This window comes from Plecotus auritus (genome assembly GCF_963455305.1).
Source record: "Plecotus auritus genome assembly, chromosome: 7".
Classification (NCBI taxonomy): domain Eukaryota; kingdom Metazoa; phylum Chordata; class Mammalia; order Chiroptera; family Vespertilionidae; genus Plecotus; species Plecotus auritus.
Genome location: NC_137774.1, coordinates 176,822,394 through 176,837,645, shown reverse-complemented (window position 1 = coordinate 176,837,645; position 15,252 = coordinate 176,822,394). Strand labels below are relative to the sequence as shown.

General features: G+C 41.6%; 1 protein-coding gene across 1 annotated transcript in view; it reads right to left on the bottom strand.

Annotated features, from left to right (window-relative positions):
* NDUFS4 (NADH:ubiquinone oxidoreductase subunit S4) overlaps positions 1-15,252 on the bottom strand; it is a 70,700-nt gene that overhangs the window by 30,169 nt on the left and 25,279 nt on the right. Inside the window, exon 2 of the mRNA XM_080682164.1 lies at positions 6,166-6,244. Coding sequence (XP_080538290.1) covers positions 6,166-6,244 — 79 coding nt within the window. The remainder of the gene's footprint in view (positions 1-6,165; positions 6,245-15,252) is intronic.

Below are 15,252 nucleotides of genomic sequence, written 5' to 3'. Positions count from 1 at the left end.
AGAAATGAACCATGTGCTGTGCGATGGGACTCATTAATAGCAATCTATGAAATTAGGAAATACTACAATTTCACTCTCTGAAGATCTGTTCTCTATCTGCCAACACTGTACACAGTGGAAAATGACAAGGCCTGGCCAGGTAGCCCAGTGGTCAGAGCATGGTCTGGATACGCCAAGGTTTCCGGTTTGATCCCAGGTCATTTGCAACCAATGAATGCATTAATAAGTGGAACAATAAATTGATGTTTCTGTTTCTCTCTCTTCCTCTCTCTCTTGATGTTTCTGTTTTTCTCTCTCTCAAATAAATTTGAAAAAAGAAATGAAAAATAAAATGAAAGAACAGATTATTTACACTGGAAAATGCTGGGCAGACTTCTCCCCCTTACATTTTATGCCTAAAAAATATAAATTACCTGTTATCAATACACAATTGATACTCAAGTTAAAACATCTTTTTCTTTGTACTTATGTTACTGACATCTATGAAATACTATAAAAATTCCTTTAATTTCTTATGTTCTATATATTAAATTCTGCCTGCCAAATGTAATAATAAAAAAAAGTACACTTTTTATTTGGTAACATGTCCTCTGAACTATCTGAGAATCACAGGTAAAATAATGAACAGCACATATGTAAGATGGGAGAAATGAAACAAGACTTGGTTACAGAACAAATACAAAAGGTCTGGGCTTTAGCTCTCCATGAAATGCACCTAAGGAAGTCGCCTGAGAACAGAAGCTTTAAGCTGCCTTCCCAGGACTGCTGAGATGAGCAGGGGTGGAGGCCATCATCCCCAGCATGCCCTGCCACACATCTGTAGTATCACAAGAAATCCTGGCAGCAACAGTGTAAAAGGGATTCAGTTAAACGGCAAGGTAATCAAGATGATGAATTAACTAGGATCCGTGTGACGTGAATCAAAGCCCCGGGGATGTTTAAACCGAAAAAGAAGGCTTGGGAGAACGATGCTCAAACCTTCTGGTCTCCGAGCGCCTTTATACTCTTAAAAATGACTGGGTGGTGGGCACACAATGCAATATACAGATGGTGAACCATAGAATTGTACACGTGAAAACTATGTAATCTTATTAACCAATGTTATCCCAATAAATTTAAAAATATATGAAATAAAAATTATTGGACCCAAAGAGGTTGTGTTTATATAAATATATCAGCAGATATTTGCCATATAAGAAGTTTAAATGGAGAAAAATTTAAATATATACTTACCATAGTTTAAAATGATAATAAACCAATTATATATTAATAGAACATTATTATAAAAACTAGAGGCCCGGTACACGAAATCCAAACACTCAGGGGACGGGGGGGCTGGGGGGGGGGCCCTCAGCCCAGCCTGCACCCTCTCGCAGTCTGGGAGCCCTCGGGGGATGTCCAACTGACGGCTTAGGTCCGCTCAGCGGGGAGCAGGCCTAAGCCACCAGTCGGACATCCCTCTTGCAGTCCAGGACCCCTTGCTCCTTACCGCCTGCCTGCTTGCTGCTCCTTACCGCTCGGCTTGCTGCTCCTTAGCACTCGGTGGAGGCGGGAGAGGCTCCCACCACCGCTGGCTCACCAGCCATGAGCCCGGCTTCTGGCTGAGTGGTGCCCCCCTGTGGGAGCACACTGACCACCAGGGGGCAGCGCCTACGTTGAGCATCTGCCCCCTGGTGGTCAGTGCGTGTCATAGCGATCGGTCATTCCACTGCTCGGTTGATTTGCATATTAGCCTTTTATTATATAGGATAATGTTATTACGCGTATTTTCAAAAGCTAAAGAATTGAGTGAGAAGATGGGCACTGATAGCGTTTTTGAAAATCTCTAATGAACAGCTTACCACAAGACAAGTTAATTCTAACATTTGTTCTTAGTTAATTCTAACATTTGTTCTTTTGTTCAAACTGTTGCACTAAGCTATCTTGGTTGAACTACATAAAGAAAATTCATCCTGAAAGCGACATGTAATTAGAAAAGGGAGCAATATTTCAATAGCCTTAATATTGTCACACTCACATTCAGAGCAGAGTTCTCTCTTGCACTGTAAAGTCTGAGCCATGCATGGTTTTATAACATCATACATCGCTCATCTGGAAAGCACTGGTTCCCAAGAGGTATGCCAATCTTCCTAATGTTAGTGCATTTCATCACCGAATCTCCTAAGTCACATTCCTGAATATCACCGCCAGTAGCATCACAACAGTCTTTACTGGAAAGTTGTCAGGCTCCATCAGATTAGTAGCAGAATCTAGTTCTAAAATTCTCATTTTTACTTGAAGCTTGAAGTTTATCCTGGGTAATGCTCCCTTGAAGTAGCAGGTGTATTTTCTAGGAACTGTCTGCTGTGTGCTGAAGACTGAAAAGCCACACTGTGTCATCTGCTGCTGTTTTTTCAGTAGAGGTGCTCCATGAAGGAAGTGGCTGGTTCAATGTGCAACAGCAACTCAACACCACAAGCAGCTGTCCTCAGACCCAGTGATGCTTGGGGACATGCAGCCGACGTGTTTTACGCACAATACTTCTTGTTTAGCCACGCGGAAAATAAACAGATGAATATGCAGGGTGGAGATTTTTAAATATTAATCATTTCTACTGCTTCATCAAGAAGGTTAAGTGAGACTGACTTTAAAAAGCCTCTGTCTGATTAGGAACATAGCCTGACTTTGCAGACCTCCCGCCCAGACCACGCTGCGTACCACTGTCCCGAGGAAAGCTTGCATCTCCCTCATGCCCCCAGCCCTCACCCTCCAGCAAATTCAGCTTTTATTGAGTTGATTACTTACTGGAGTCCCACATAAGATTTCTCTTGAATAATAGGTTGAAAAATTTTTAAATGAAAAATAGATTCAATAATGTAACTAGGTAACATCTAAAGTTATCCTCTGGTTTTAAAATAAAATAAACACTAAAACTAACCCCCAATTAAGTTTATGATGAAAGACCTAGTCCACATGCTTAACAGGCATCGCCTGTATTAATTTTTAAACTACATCACATAAGATATCCAATAGAAATCATGAGAATGCCTAATTCCCTTACCACACAATTAAGATTCTAGCTTCTGTCCAATTTCAGGTACACATATAACTAACTACAGGCCCAGAGCGCGAGATTTGTGCACTCGGGGGGTTGGGGGTGGGGTCCCTCAGCCTGGCCTGCGCCCTCTTGCAGTCCGGGAGCCCTCGGGGGATGTCTGACTGCCGGCTTAGGCCTAACCCGCAGTCGGACATCCTTAGCGCTGCTGCTGAGGCAGGAGAGGCTCCCGCACCACCGCTGTGCTCGTCAGGCACGAGCCCGGCTCAGGGCTTCGGGCTGAGCGGTGCTCCCGTGTGGGAGCGCACTGACCACCAGGCGGCAGCTCCCGCGCGGAGCGTCTGCCCCGTGGCGGTCAGTGCGCATCACAGCGACCGGTCGTTCGGCCGTTCGGTCAGTTTGCATACTAGCCTTTTGTTATATAGGATGTTGAGTGGTTAAGAAAAATGGTAGCCTAAGTTAATAAATTGGTTTACAGTATAGAATAATGACATTAAAATGCAGTTTCCACATCTTCTTTTACGTCACCTTTTGAAATATTTTCATCATTAATATTGATACATATTTTTAGAATCTTTTTTTTTCCAAAATGCAAATCTAATCAATTCCACTCGCTCAAATTACTATAAGTCCCTCCAGCCCCCGGTCTTGTCATTACGCTACTAACTGACACCTCCATCTGGCAGTCAGTAGGAACAAGAAGAGCCGAAACCCTTATTAGCACTATGTTACCTTGTGGTTATTTAATACCTTTGTTTTAATATAAACATAAATGAATGGCTATGGGTTTCAGCTATCCATATTAAGTATTACCTCAATAACTATGAGTAATTACACATAAGACCTCAATTGACTTTAGCTGGAATATCAAACCTACATTTTGACTAGCACACACTTCAAGAAAGACATAACAAAGCTGGAGAAAATCTACACAGGGCAACAAAATTCATTAAAAGTACGCAACTGATTTGTGAGACAATTAAAAACACAACACTCAAAGCAGCCCACAGCTCCTGGTGTGTTGTCTAGAGCAACAGGGCGGTGTCTGTTCTGACCTGTGCATCTTCAAATTAGAGAAAACAGACCTTAGAAGCATGACTCGTAAACTGTGGCAATCTTATAGAGAGTAAAGCCCATAATACTGGAACAGGAAGGTAATCTCTTGGGGCTTAAAAGAGATGCAGTAGAAACATTAAAACCGTACCCTCACTCATTAATGGACACATGGCACGGGTGAGTCCTCCTCCTCCTGGTACATCCCTGCCTCAGTTCGCTTACACCTGGGGAAGCACGTGCTGGGTGATGGACATCTGAAGCACAGTACATGGTACCGAGTGAAAAGCGGGGGGACTGGTGCCAGCAGCTGGGCAGAGTGAACTGCAATCTAAATGCCCTGAACAGAAAACAGAGCAGCAAGTCCAGGCACAGAGGAGCTGCAGCAAAGGAGCTCGAGAGAGTGGTACGAGATAACCCTGGAGCGGAAGGCCTCAGCCCATGTCAGGGTTTCAATGTTTGCTTGTCTTAGGTCAATAAGATGCACCGTCAGATTTTCCAGGAGAGGGTGACAAAAGCAGCATTTTAATAAAACTATTTTGGTTATCCTTTGGTTTTAAAGTTCAAATCAACCAGCCTTAAACCTAAGATATTTAGGGATTTCCTTACTTTTTCCTTATCTATTTATTTCCCTATTTAGATCTTTAATGGTGCAAATAGAAACCTAAGTGTGACCTATTACTTAAATTATGCTCACAGGCTCAAAATTGAGCAATAAAAGGATATACAACGATTAGAAAGGGAGTAGTTAAGAAACACACCCATATATTTGGTAATGGTAAGCCAGATAAAAATGAAAATACGACTACACATTTTAACTGGAAATCTTACAACATTTACAAAATGTATGTTATATAATATACGCATCAATAACAAGCTGAATCTAAAATGCCAGCACACATTGAAAAATTTTATGTCATGGTTACCAAATTTCTATCTGTTGTGAAAAACATTATTTATTTGTTGCTAGTTGTAATCTCTCATGTGTAATGTGAAATGGGATGCATACACACAAAAACTGATTCCAGAAAAACTCAATATACTTAATTTTAAATAGTACTGGTACCTTACAACTTAATTAAATAGTATAACTGAGAAAATAAAAAATAATGCATGCATTATAAAAAATGTTCTAATTGCTACTTATAAACACCAAAAAATGGAAGTCTTTTGCAATTTTAATTTCTCAATATTTGTATGACTTAATATTTGTGTATAATGCTTAACATAAATTATCTTTATCTTTTTGTGACAAATATTTCTTAAAGTAAATTTACATACAATCTAGACAAATTCACATCACTTTCCACAAAACACCTCTCCTAAAATCTATCTTATCTAATAAAAAAGAAATATGCAAATTGACCATCACTCTAACACACAAGATGGCTGCCCCCATGTGGTCACAAGATGGCCACCACAAGATGGCCAGCAGGGGAGGGCAGTTGGGAGGGACCAGGTCTGCAAGGGAGGGCAGTTGTGGGGCGATCAGGCCAGCAGGGGAGAGCAGTTGGGAGGGACCATGCCTGCAAGGGAGGGCAGTTGGGGGCAATCAAGCCTACAGGGGAGGGCAGTTAGGGGTGACTAGGCCAGCAGAGGAGGGAAGTTGGGGGCGACTGGGCCTGCAGGGAAGGGCAGTTGCAGGGAACCAGGCCTGCAGGGAAGGGCAGTTGCAGGGGACCCAGGACTGCAGGGGAGAGCAGTTGGGGAGGACCAAGCCTGCAGGGGAGTGCAGTTAGGGGCAAACAGGCTGGCAGGGGAGTGGTTAGGGGGTGATCAGGCTGGCAGGCAGAAGCGGTTAGGGGCAATCAGGAAGGCAGGCAGGTGAACAGTTAGGAGCCAGCAGTCCTGGATTGTGAGAGGGATGTCTGACTGCCCGTTTAGGCCCAATCCTACCGGGATCGGGCCTAAACGGGCAGTCGGACATCCCTCGAGGGGTCCCAGATTGGAGAGGGTGCAGGCTAGGTTGAGGGATACACCCCGCTCCCCCGTGCACGAATTTTGTGCACTGGGCCTCTAGTTGTACAATAAAAACCCTGAAGGCAGAATCCTAGCAGTGTATATAAAAAAATTCTTACCGATTTTTCATCAACTGTTATGAGTTGCGCGTCTCGAGTTTGGTCCTGTGCCAACCTCCATGTGGAAGTGCTCAATGACCTGAAGTGCAAGATTTTAAATTAAAAAATGATCCATGTACTGGGACAAGTAGGCAGACAAATATTACAGAGGCAAGCTGCTTGAACAATACTGTCTTATAAAAGAGAAAGAATAGAAAGAGAAGAGGTCACCGACATCCTTTTCCTCCCCCATTAGTTCTGTCTGCTGAGTATCGACCTATGAACTAGGAGGTCACAGTTTGATTTCTGGTCAGGGCACATGCCTGGGTTGCGGGCTTGATCCCCAATGTGGGGCATTCAGAAGGCAGCCAATCGTTGATTCTCTCTTATCATTGATGTTTCTATCTCTCTCCTTCTCCTTTCCTCTCTGAAATCAATAAAAATATATATTTTTAAACGTATATGTACTTTATAGATATTTTTCATATTTTAAATTAGTGTCCAACTAATCATAAAATAAAGCTATTATATCATTTTCTATAAATAGACAGCTATTATAAACAAAGACAGAGACAAAATATTCTCATATTTTATCAGACTATATTTACAAGGTAACACAATAAATAAAAGATGAAAGATATTAAATAAAGTAATCCTAGCAGAAAGAATTAAATGTCACAATTAAAACTTTTTATAAGAAAAAAAGAACTTTTAAGATAGGCTAGATTGTAAAGAGAGCACATATAAGGATTTTTATTATTTGAATCAATATATTCACATAATTTATTTCCGGAAAAAACTACCTAAGTAAAAAGCACACACAATATGTGCGTACATATATGAATTTATGTATGACAAGGGGGGTCATTTAGGTCATTAATCCCTAAATACGGAGACAGCAATTATTTTTAAAAAATCAAATCTCAGATGTGGGCAAACATTTTCCTCCAGTTGTAGATAGTTAAAGGTAGCAGCAAGGATCCAGAGTTCATTATGCATGCAGCATTGACTTTGTCAGACCTACAAATATAACCTATGGTTAAATGCAAATTGAATGTGAATTACACAGCAAATATCTACTTGCTGATTAGCCTGTAAAAAGTCTCATCAATGAAATGGTAGGAGTAAAGGCAATATTTTTAATAATTTAGAGTATAAAAACATTATTAGGCAAGATACAAAACCCAGAAAGTATAAAGGGAAAAAATGACAGAAGCAACTAAATAAAAACTTCTAAACCATAGGTACTGTAAATGAAGAATAGAACATAACAAGAAGAAAATATTTTCAAAATAAGCGAGTATAGGCTCAATATCCTATTTTGGTACAAGAGCCTCTACAAATCAGTAAGTAGGGATAATGCTTAGGTTTCAAAAGAGGGAATCAAACAACAACAAAAAAGCAAAGCACCCAATTAAAAATGGGAAGGCTACTTGAACTGACATTTATCCCAAAACCTGCCAACAGCCAATAAATTCAGGAAGACATGATCAGCAGTACTAAGCACTAGGGCAGGGGTGGGCAAACTTTTTGACTCGAGGGCCACCATGGGTTCTTAAACTGGACCGGAGGGCCGGAACAAAAGCATGGATGGAGAGTTTGTGTGAACGAATATAAATTCAAAGTAAAGGAGCGGAGGGGAGAGCAGGAGAACCCTCCGCTCTTTCGGCTCCGCGGGCCGGATAGAACAGCCGAACGGGCCGGATCCGGCCCGCGGGCCGTAGTTTGCCCACGGCTGCACTAGGGAAATGCAAATCAAAACCAGTGCGATACTGCTTCACGTATTAGGGTGGCCATAAAAAACGTGCTGGTGGGATACGGAGAAACTGAAAGCTTGGTATGTTCCTGGGGCGGGGGGGGGGGGGGGGGGACGGGACATAACATCATGCAGTTGCCATGGGAAACAATATGGCAGTTCTTTAAAGAATTAAAGAGAATTACCATAATATCCAGCAATTCCACTTCCGAGTAAATACCCAAAAGAACTGAAAGCGGAACTCAAACAGATACCTGTGCACCCATTTCACCGCAGCATTATTCACAACAGCCAAAAGCAAACACTGCCAGATGTCAGTAATCGTATTTACCGGGCAATGCATCGCAACACTAGGAAGCTAAGTGTACATGTAGGGATGCCTAATCTGCAGCCGTTAGAAAACAAATGGCAATTTCACTTTGCTATTTGGTTCCCGTCTTTCAGACTCAGAAATCTTATTTGCCTCAGTTAGTTACCCGCTCTGCCCGCTCATTTGTTAGCTGGCCTGTCCACATTGCCAGGTCTCCCATAAACCCTAAGGGCTATGATTGTTCTGATCAATTATCATTATTGCAGTGTACAAACCGTTTGTTATATTTACTTTTTCTGTCAAGTTTCCTGTAAGGAAATGATACGGATAGCAAGAGATCTTATTTCTAACTCCGGTTTTATTATTTACTGGTTGCGTCTATGAGCAAATCACTTAACCTCTCTGCATCTCAATTTCACTCTTTGTAAATTTGTAACAGGAGAACTTGTTGCTCTAAAGTTTCATCTAGTGATGAGTTTGATTCTAATAAACGGAATTGAGTATAATTCTAGTTTAATAATCCCCTATGGAAACGCTACATAATAATTCTAAACTCATAGTCTGTTTTTCTTTAAAAATCTAAGGAGTTAAAACTTCCAAAAACATATATACCACATTTGTTTACCCAGTCATCTGCTGATGGACATTTGGGTTGTCTCTGCTGAAGGCACTCAGGCACAGGTTTTTGTAACTCATGTGGGCAAATCCCTAAGAACACAATTGCTGGACGGTATGTTCTGATGAACAAAATGAACTAACAAGCAGAACAGAGACAGACTCAGAGACAGAGAGCAGGCTGACAGCTGCTGGGGGGGAGTTTGGGGGGTGCAGGGATGGAGCAAAAAAGAAAAAGAGAAAACTCATGGACATCGGTAACAGTATGGTGATTGCTGGGGGAGGTGGAGTGGGGGAAGGCGGAGGAGAGTACAGGGGGAATAAACGGTGATGGAAGGAGACTTAACTTGGGTGGTGAACAATGCGGTGTGCAGATGATGTGCTGTGGAACTGTGCACCTGAAACCTGTATAATTTTGTTAACCAGTGTCACCCCGATAAGTTCAATAAAAAGGAAGAAAAAAAAGACTTCAGCTTTGTAAGAAACCGACAAACTGTCTTCAAAAGCAGTTGTACATTTTGCATTCCCACCAGCATGAATAAGGCTTACTGGTCGGCCCGGCCGGTGGCCCATGAACCAAGGGGTCACGGACTGGATTCCCAGTTAGGGCACATGCCCAGATTGTGGGTTCGATACCCGGTATGGGACGTGCAGAAGGCAGCCAATCGATGTTTCTCTCTCTTCGATGTTCCTACCTCTCTATCCCTCACCCTTCCTCTATCTCTAAACAAAGAAAATAAAATCAATAAAAATACATTTAAAAAGAAGACTTCCAGGTCACTTCATTCTTGCCAGTGCTCGGTGCTGTCACAGTTTGGGATTTCACCGATTTTAACAGATGTGCGGTGGCATCGCAGTGTTGTTTTAATTTCCAGTTCCCTGATGACAGATGTCGAGGTACCTTTTCATATGCTTATTTGCCATCTACATATCTTCCTGGGTGAGATGTTTGTTCACACCCTCCGCCTATCTTTTAATTAAGTCCTCTGTTTTCTTACTGCTGAATTTAACAGTTCTTTGTATATTGTGGATAGATGCCTTTATCAGATGTATGTTTGGCGAACATTCTCTCTGCCCGTCTTTTCACTTTCTTAAAGTGCCTTTCACGGAGAAGAAAGCTATGATTTCAATGAAGTCCAACTCACCTAATCTTTTCTTTCATGGATCCTGCAATTGGAGTTGTAGCTAAAAACTCAGCAGCAAATCAGTCAGCTATATTTTCTCTTACGTCATCTCCCAGAGTTTGGTGGTTTTGTCTCTTACATTTAGGCCTAGGACCCATTCTGAGTTCATTTTTGTGGAGGCCCAAGGCCAGTGTGTAGATGCACTTTTGGCAAGTGGCTAAGTCCCAGTTCCACGTAGGGTCTCTCCTCCACGGATTACCGTTGCTCCCTTCCCAAACATCAGTTGACTATATTTAAGAGTCTATTTCTGGGCTACCAATTCTGCCCACTGACCTGCGTTCCTCACTCATCCCACACGGTCCTGATTACTGCGGCTCTGCACTGATACTGAAGTTGGTGTCATTCCTCTGCCTTTGTTATTCTTCTTCACTATTACATGCCGTATTTGGTATCGGTTGACTTTCTATATCAACTTAGAATAAGTTTCTTAATATCTACAGAGTACTGGCTGAGGTTCTGACAATGGTTGCTCCTGAGTCTATAGATCAAGCTAAAAGAACTGACATCTTAAGAATATCGTGTCTTCCTATCCATATACATTCATTAGTCTTTTCTTATTCTTTCAGCAGTTCTCTAGTTTTCCTCACATACATCTTGCAAATACTGTTTTTAATACTTCAAGAAGTCTTAATGGTGAAAAATCACATTTGTACTGAAAAATAATATCTGAATAGAAATAATATCACTATCTCCAAGTTTCAACACTATTCTCCCTTTGAAGCAAATTAGCCTCATCAATTAAGAATAGCAATATTCCCCTATCATTATAGCAGTTTGAGAGCATGGCTCCAAAATTGTTTACACTCCTCCCTCCTAGCAAGAGCTAGAGTTCTATGCTCCCTGTTCCTAAAATCGGACCTCTGTGACTGCTCAAGCAATATAATACGAAAGTGAGCCGATGCGTGTTTCCAGGCTCAGGCCTTAATAAAAACGAGCAGTTTCCATTCCCATCTCTTAGAACGCCGCTTCCTGGGATACTCATCCTCGTGAACCAGCCACTGTATTCGGAGGGTACCCACCCTGGCCACAGGGGGACCTGCTGCAGAGGAATACACAGCACAAGCCCCTGGCCAGCTGTGAGGGAACTGGTGGGTCACTACCCAGGCTAAGCCGTCCAGGGACACCACCTGGGGCAGAGATAAGCTTCCCTGCCAAACCCTGCCCAAGTTGCCAATTTGTGAGCAAAACAAATGGTTGCTATTGTTTTAAGCAGGTGAGTATTGGGGTAGTTTGTGTCTAATGACAGAGAGCAAAAACATCCCTATAAATATTTGAATATGGCTTTATAAACATTAAAACTGAACCAGTAACTTCAAAGGACCAGAAATGATCTGCTGGACTTCTAGACCAAGTAAAATTCTTAATCCTAAGACATTAAGAAATCAATTAATCCTCAGCCTTTTCATTAAAGCCAATTATGTTTGCTGTCAATTTATTGAAAAACTAGAAGCCCGATGCACGAAGATTTGTGCAAGAATGGGCCTTCCTTCCCCTAGCTGCCGGCAGCACCTTCGGTCTGGCTGAAGCTGCCTTTCCACTCCGGCCCAGAGCCGCCTTTCTGCCTTCCCACGCTGCCCAGAGGCCCGGAGCGGCTGGGGAGGGGCGGGACACTTGCATCGTCCTGCCCTGCCCCCAGCTGCTCAGTGCCTGTGTATGCAAATTAACCCACCTTTGTTGGGTTAATTTGCATACTCACTCCTGATTGGCTGGTGGGTGTCGCAAAGGTATGGTCAATTAGCATGTTACTCTTTTATTAGGTAGATGAATGAACCCAAATTCACATTAAATCAGCAAGTGTTCAGTTCCATACTAAACCGTAAGAAAATGTTACTAAAAATTCTAACTGAAATAATAAAATAATAATATATACATAGTCTCTATGTCACAATAATGATCTCAGGCTTAAAATATGTTGATACATAGGGCCCTGGCCGGGTAGCTCAGTTAGAGCATTGTCCTGATAGGGCAAGATTGTGGATTTGATCTCTGGTCAGGGCACATGCAAGAATCAACCAATGAATGCATAAACAAGTGGAACAACAAATTGATGTTTCTCTCTTTCTCCCTTCCTCCCTCTAAAATTAATCAACCAATAAACAATTAGAAATAAATAAATAAAATTATTTTTAAAAAAACACAAATATCTTTTTTAAATAATAGAACAAATCCCTCTCTTCCTTTCTCTCCCTATCACTCTTCCTCTCTCCCTAAAATCAATCAATAAAAAGTTTTTTAAAACGTTAATACTGCCCTGGCCCGTGTGGCTCAGTTGGTCGAGCCCTGATCCATGCACCAGAAGGTCCAGGGTTTGATCCCGGTCAGGGCACATGTCCAGGTTGCAGGCTGCGTCCCTGGTAGCAGCCCATCGATGTTTCTCTCTCATCGATGTTTCTCTTTCCCTCTCCCTTCTTCTCTCTCTCTAAAATCAATAAAAAAATTTTTGATTCCTGGGTCAAGAATCTTCAAATTGATATTGAAGCTTTTCAGTATCTTAAAACAACAGAGAAAATTTAAATTGTCTTCAACATATTGTACTCACTAGAGAGAAGCAAGAAAGAACTAACTGTTAATGGAAAAATAAAGATGAGGGATCAAGGATCTATTTTAAAGTTCTGGAAATAATGTGAAGTAAAGGGAAAGAAAGAGATCCCACAGTTACTTCAGTAAAGTTCAATGGCAATAACTGAAGGTACTTTATAATCTATTCACAAATAAGTTCTTTGATGCTAATTCACTTATCACAACAATTTCTAATCTTGGTGCACAGTACTTAGTAACTTTAAATGTCCAACTGGTCCAGCCAGTACAAAGCAACAATCGCCTGCTCACAGAGGTCCTCTGCCCCATTCTTCCGCGCCAGGTGGAGCTTGCAGCAGGACCTTACAGCAACTGCGCCTCTGGGCTCAGCCCGAGCCAAAGCCGTAAACCGATCCTCTGAGAGCCAGCCGACAGACTACGGAAAACTGGTGCAGAGGCTAAGGGTGATTGTGCTCACATGCCGGACTCTGAAATGACACTGAGGAGTAACAAGAAGGAGACTGTGGGCAAGGCTTCCGCGGGCGGTAACACAGAAACTGGGGGGCATGGTGCAAAATGTCAAGCAAAGGAGAGAAAAACACGTCCAGGTTTTAGCGCCAGGTCGTCAGAATAAACAGAAACAAGGTGAACATAGAGCGAGGGAGGAATGGAAGTGTCCTGGTGATGACCGTAACTGTGTTACGAAACACGGCGAGCACGTGACAAGCTCACCCTTTCTAACGGCTACGTTACCGAGCTATCCTGGTTTGGAATGCCTTAGAGGAAGGAAGTGAGTTGCCTGTTCTTTGGCATGTCTTCTAAATAACTGCAAGCAAATTTACCACAAAGATGTCAATTATTAATCTACAAATTAATTATAATAACAAAAATTCCAACAGAATTTTAATAAAATGATTGTCATAGGGAAGAGAAATTTCACAAAAATAACCAAAAAAATGTGAACAACTATAAGGTAAGATTTGCCTTGCCAGCTAATATGATACAATAGTTAAAGTATGGTATTAGCATAGGCACAGATACACAGGTCAAGTAAGTAGTACAGGTCAGAATACAAATCAAATAAACAGGATAGGTCAGACTCTACAGATCTGTACATTAGTATATAATAAAATTATAGTTTCAAATCAGTGGTGAAAGGCTAGACCAGTGGTCGGCAAACTGCAGCTCGCGAGCCGCGTGGTTTGCTGCTCTGTTGACTAATGAGTTTGCCGACCACTGGGCTAGACTATTCAAGAAGTAATGCTGAGACAAATGGCTATTCTTTCATGGAAGGAAAATGTTTGAACCTCAAAAAATATTTACATCAGATACCAAAGACTTCTCCATGGATTGACAGATGCTCAAACACAACGTGCTGTGTATGTAATTACTGGAATAAAATATAAGAATTCTTTACAAGTTTTAGGATGAAGAGTTTTCTTAACAAGAAATAATACTCACAAAATGCAAAAGAAAAATAACTTCTGGACAACAAAAGGCACTATAACTGAATAAGGAAATATCAGCGGTAATAACTATAACACGCATAGCAGATAAACCAAGACAGAAATTACCCAAAAAAGGGAGAACAGCATATATATAAACATGGCAGATATTAATACCAATTACATCAATAATCACTTTAAATGACAATGGTCTAAATAAACCAACTGAAAGAGAATGTGTCCAAGTGGATTAAAAAAGAAAATCAGGACCCAACTACATGTAGCCTAAAAGAATCGCATTTTAAATAGAAAGATAGATTAAAAGTAAAGAGAGAAATAGAGAGAGAGACCATGCTAACAGTAATTAAATCTTACTGCAGTAGTTATCTCATTCTCAAAGCGAACTTCAAACCAACAAAAAATTACTAGGAATAAAGAGCAGCGTTACATGAAGATAAAGGGTCAATTTTCCAAGAAGACGTGAACAAGCCTTGAGGTCCACAGGCCAAACAAGAGAATGGTAAAGTATGTGAGTCAAAAGCGGAAAGAACTCTGGTGGGAGAAACAAACAAACCCATCCCGGGAGCTGGAGACTGCACACTCTTCTAGCAGCAACGGACAGAGCCAGCAGGCAGAACATCAGTGAGGACATGGCTGAGCGGAACAGCCGCACCAGCTAACCGGACTTAATTGACGTTTATGGAATGCCTCATCCAACAACAGCAGAATACATATTCTTCTCAAGCTCACATGGGACGCTTACCAAGAGAGGCCACATTCTGGGCTATAAAATGCATCGTAACAAATTAAAAGAACAGAAATCAAACAATGCACGCTCCCAGTCAGCAGTGGAAATAAGCTAGAAATCAGTAACCGAAACGGGAAGATTCCCAATTGCTTGGAGATTAAAAAACACACTTCGCAGTAACTTATGAGTCAAAGAAGAAGCCTCAAGAGAAATGTGAAAATATTTTGAACTCAATGAAAATAAAAACACAACTTTTAAAAAATGTGTGAGACACGGCAAATGTAGCATTTAGAAATTTATGGCATTAAATGCATGTGTTAGAAAAGTCCAAATAAAAATTACAGCACACGCCGAAACCGGTTTGGCTCAGTGGATAGAGCGTCGGCTTGTGGACTGAAGGGTCCCGGGTTCGATTCCGGTCAAGGGCATGTACCTTGGCTGCGGGCACATCCCCAGTGGGAGGTGTGCAGGAGGCAGCTGATCGATGTCTCTCTCTCATCGATGTTTCTAGCTCTCTATCCCTCTCCCTTCCT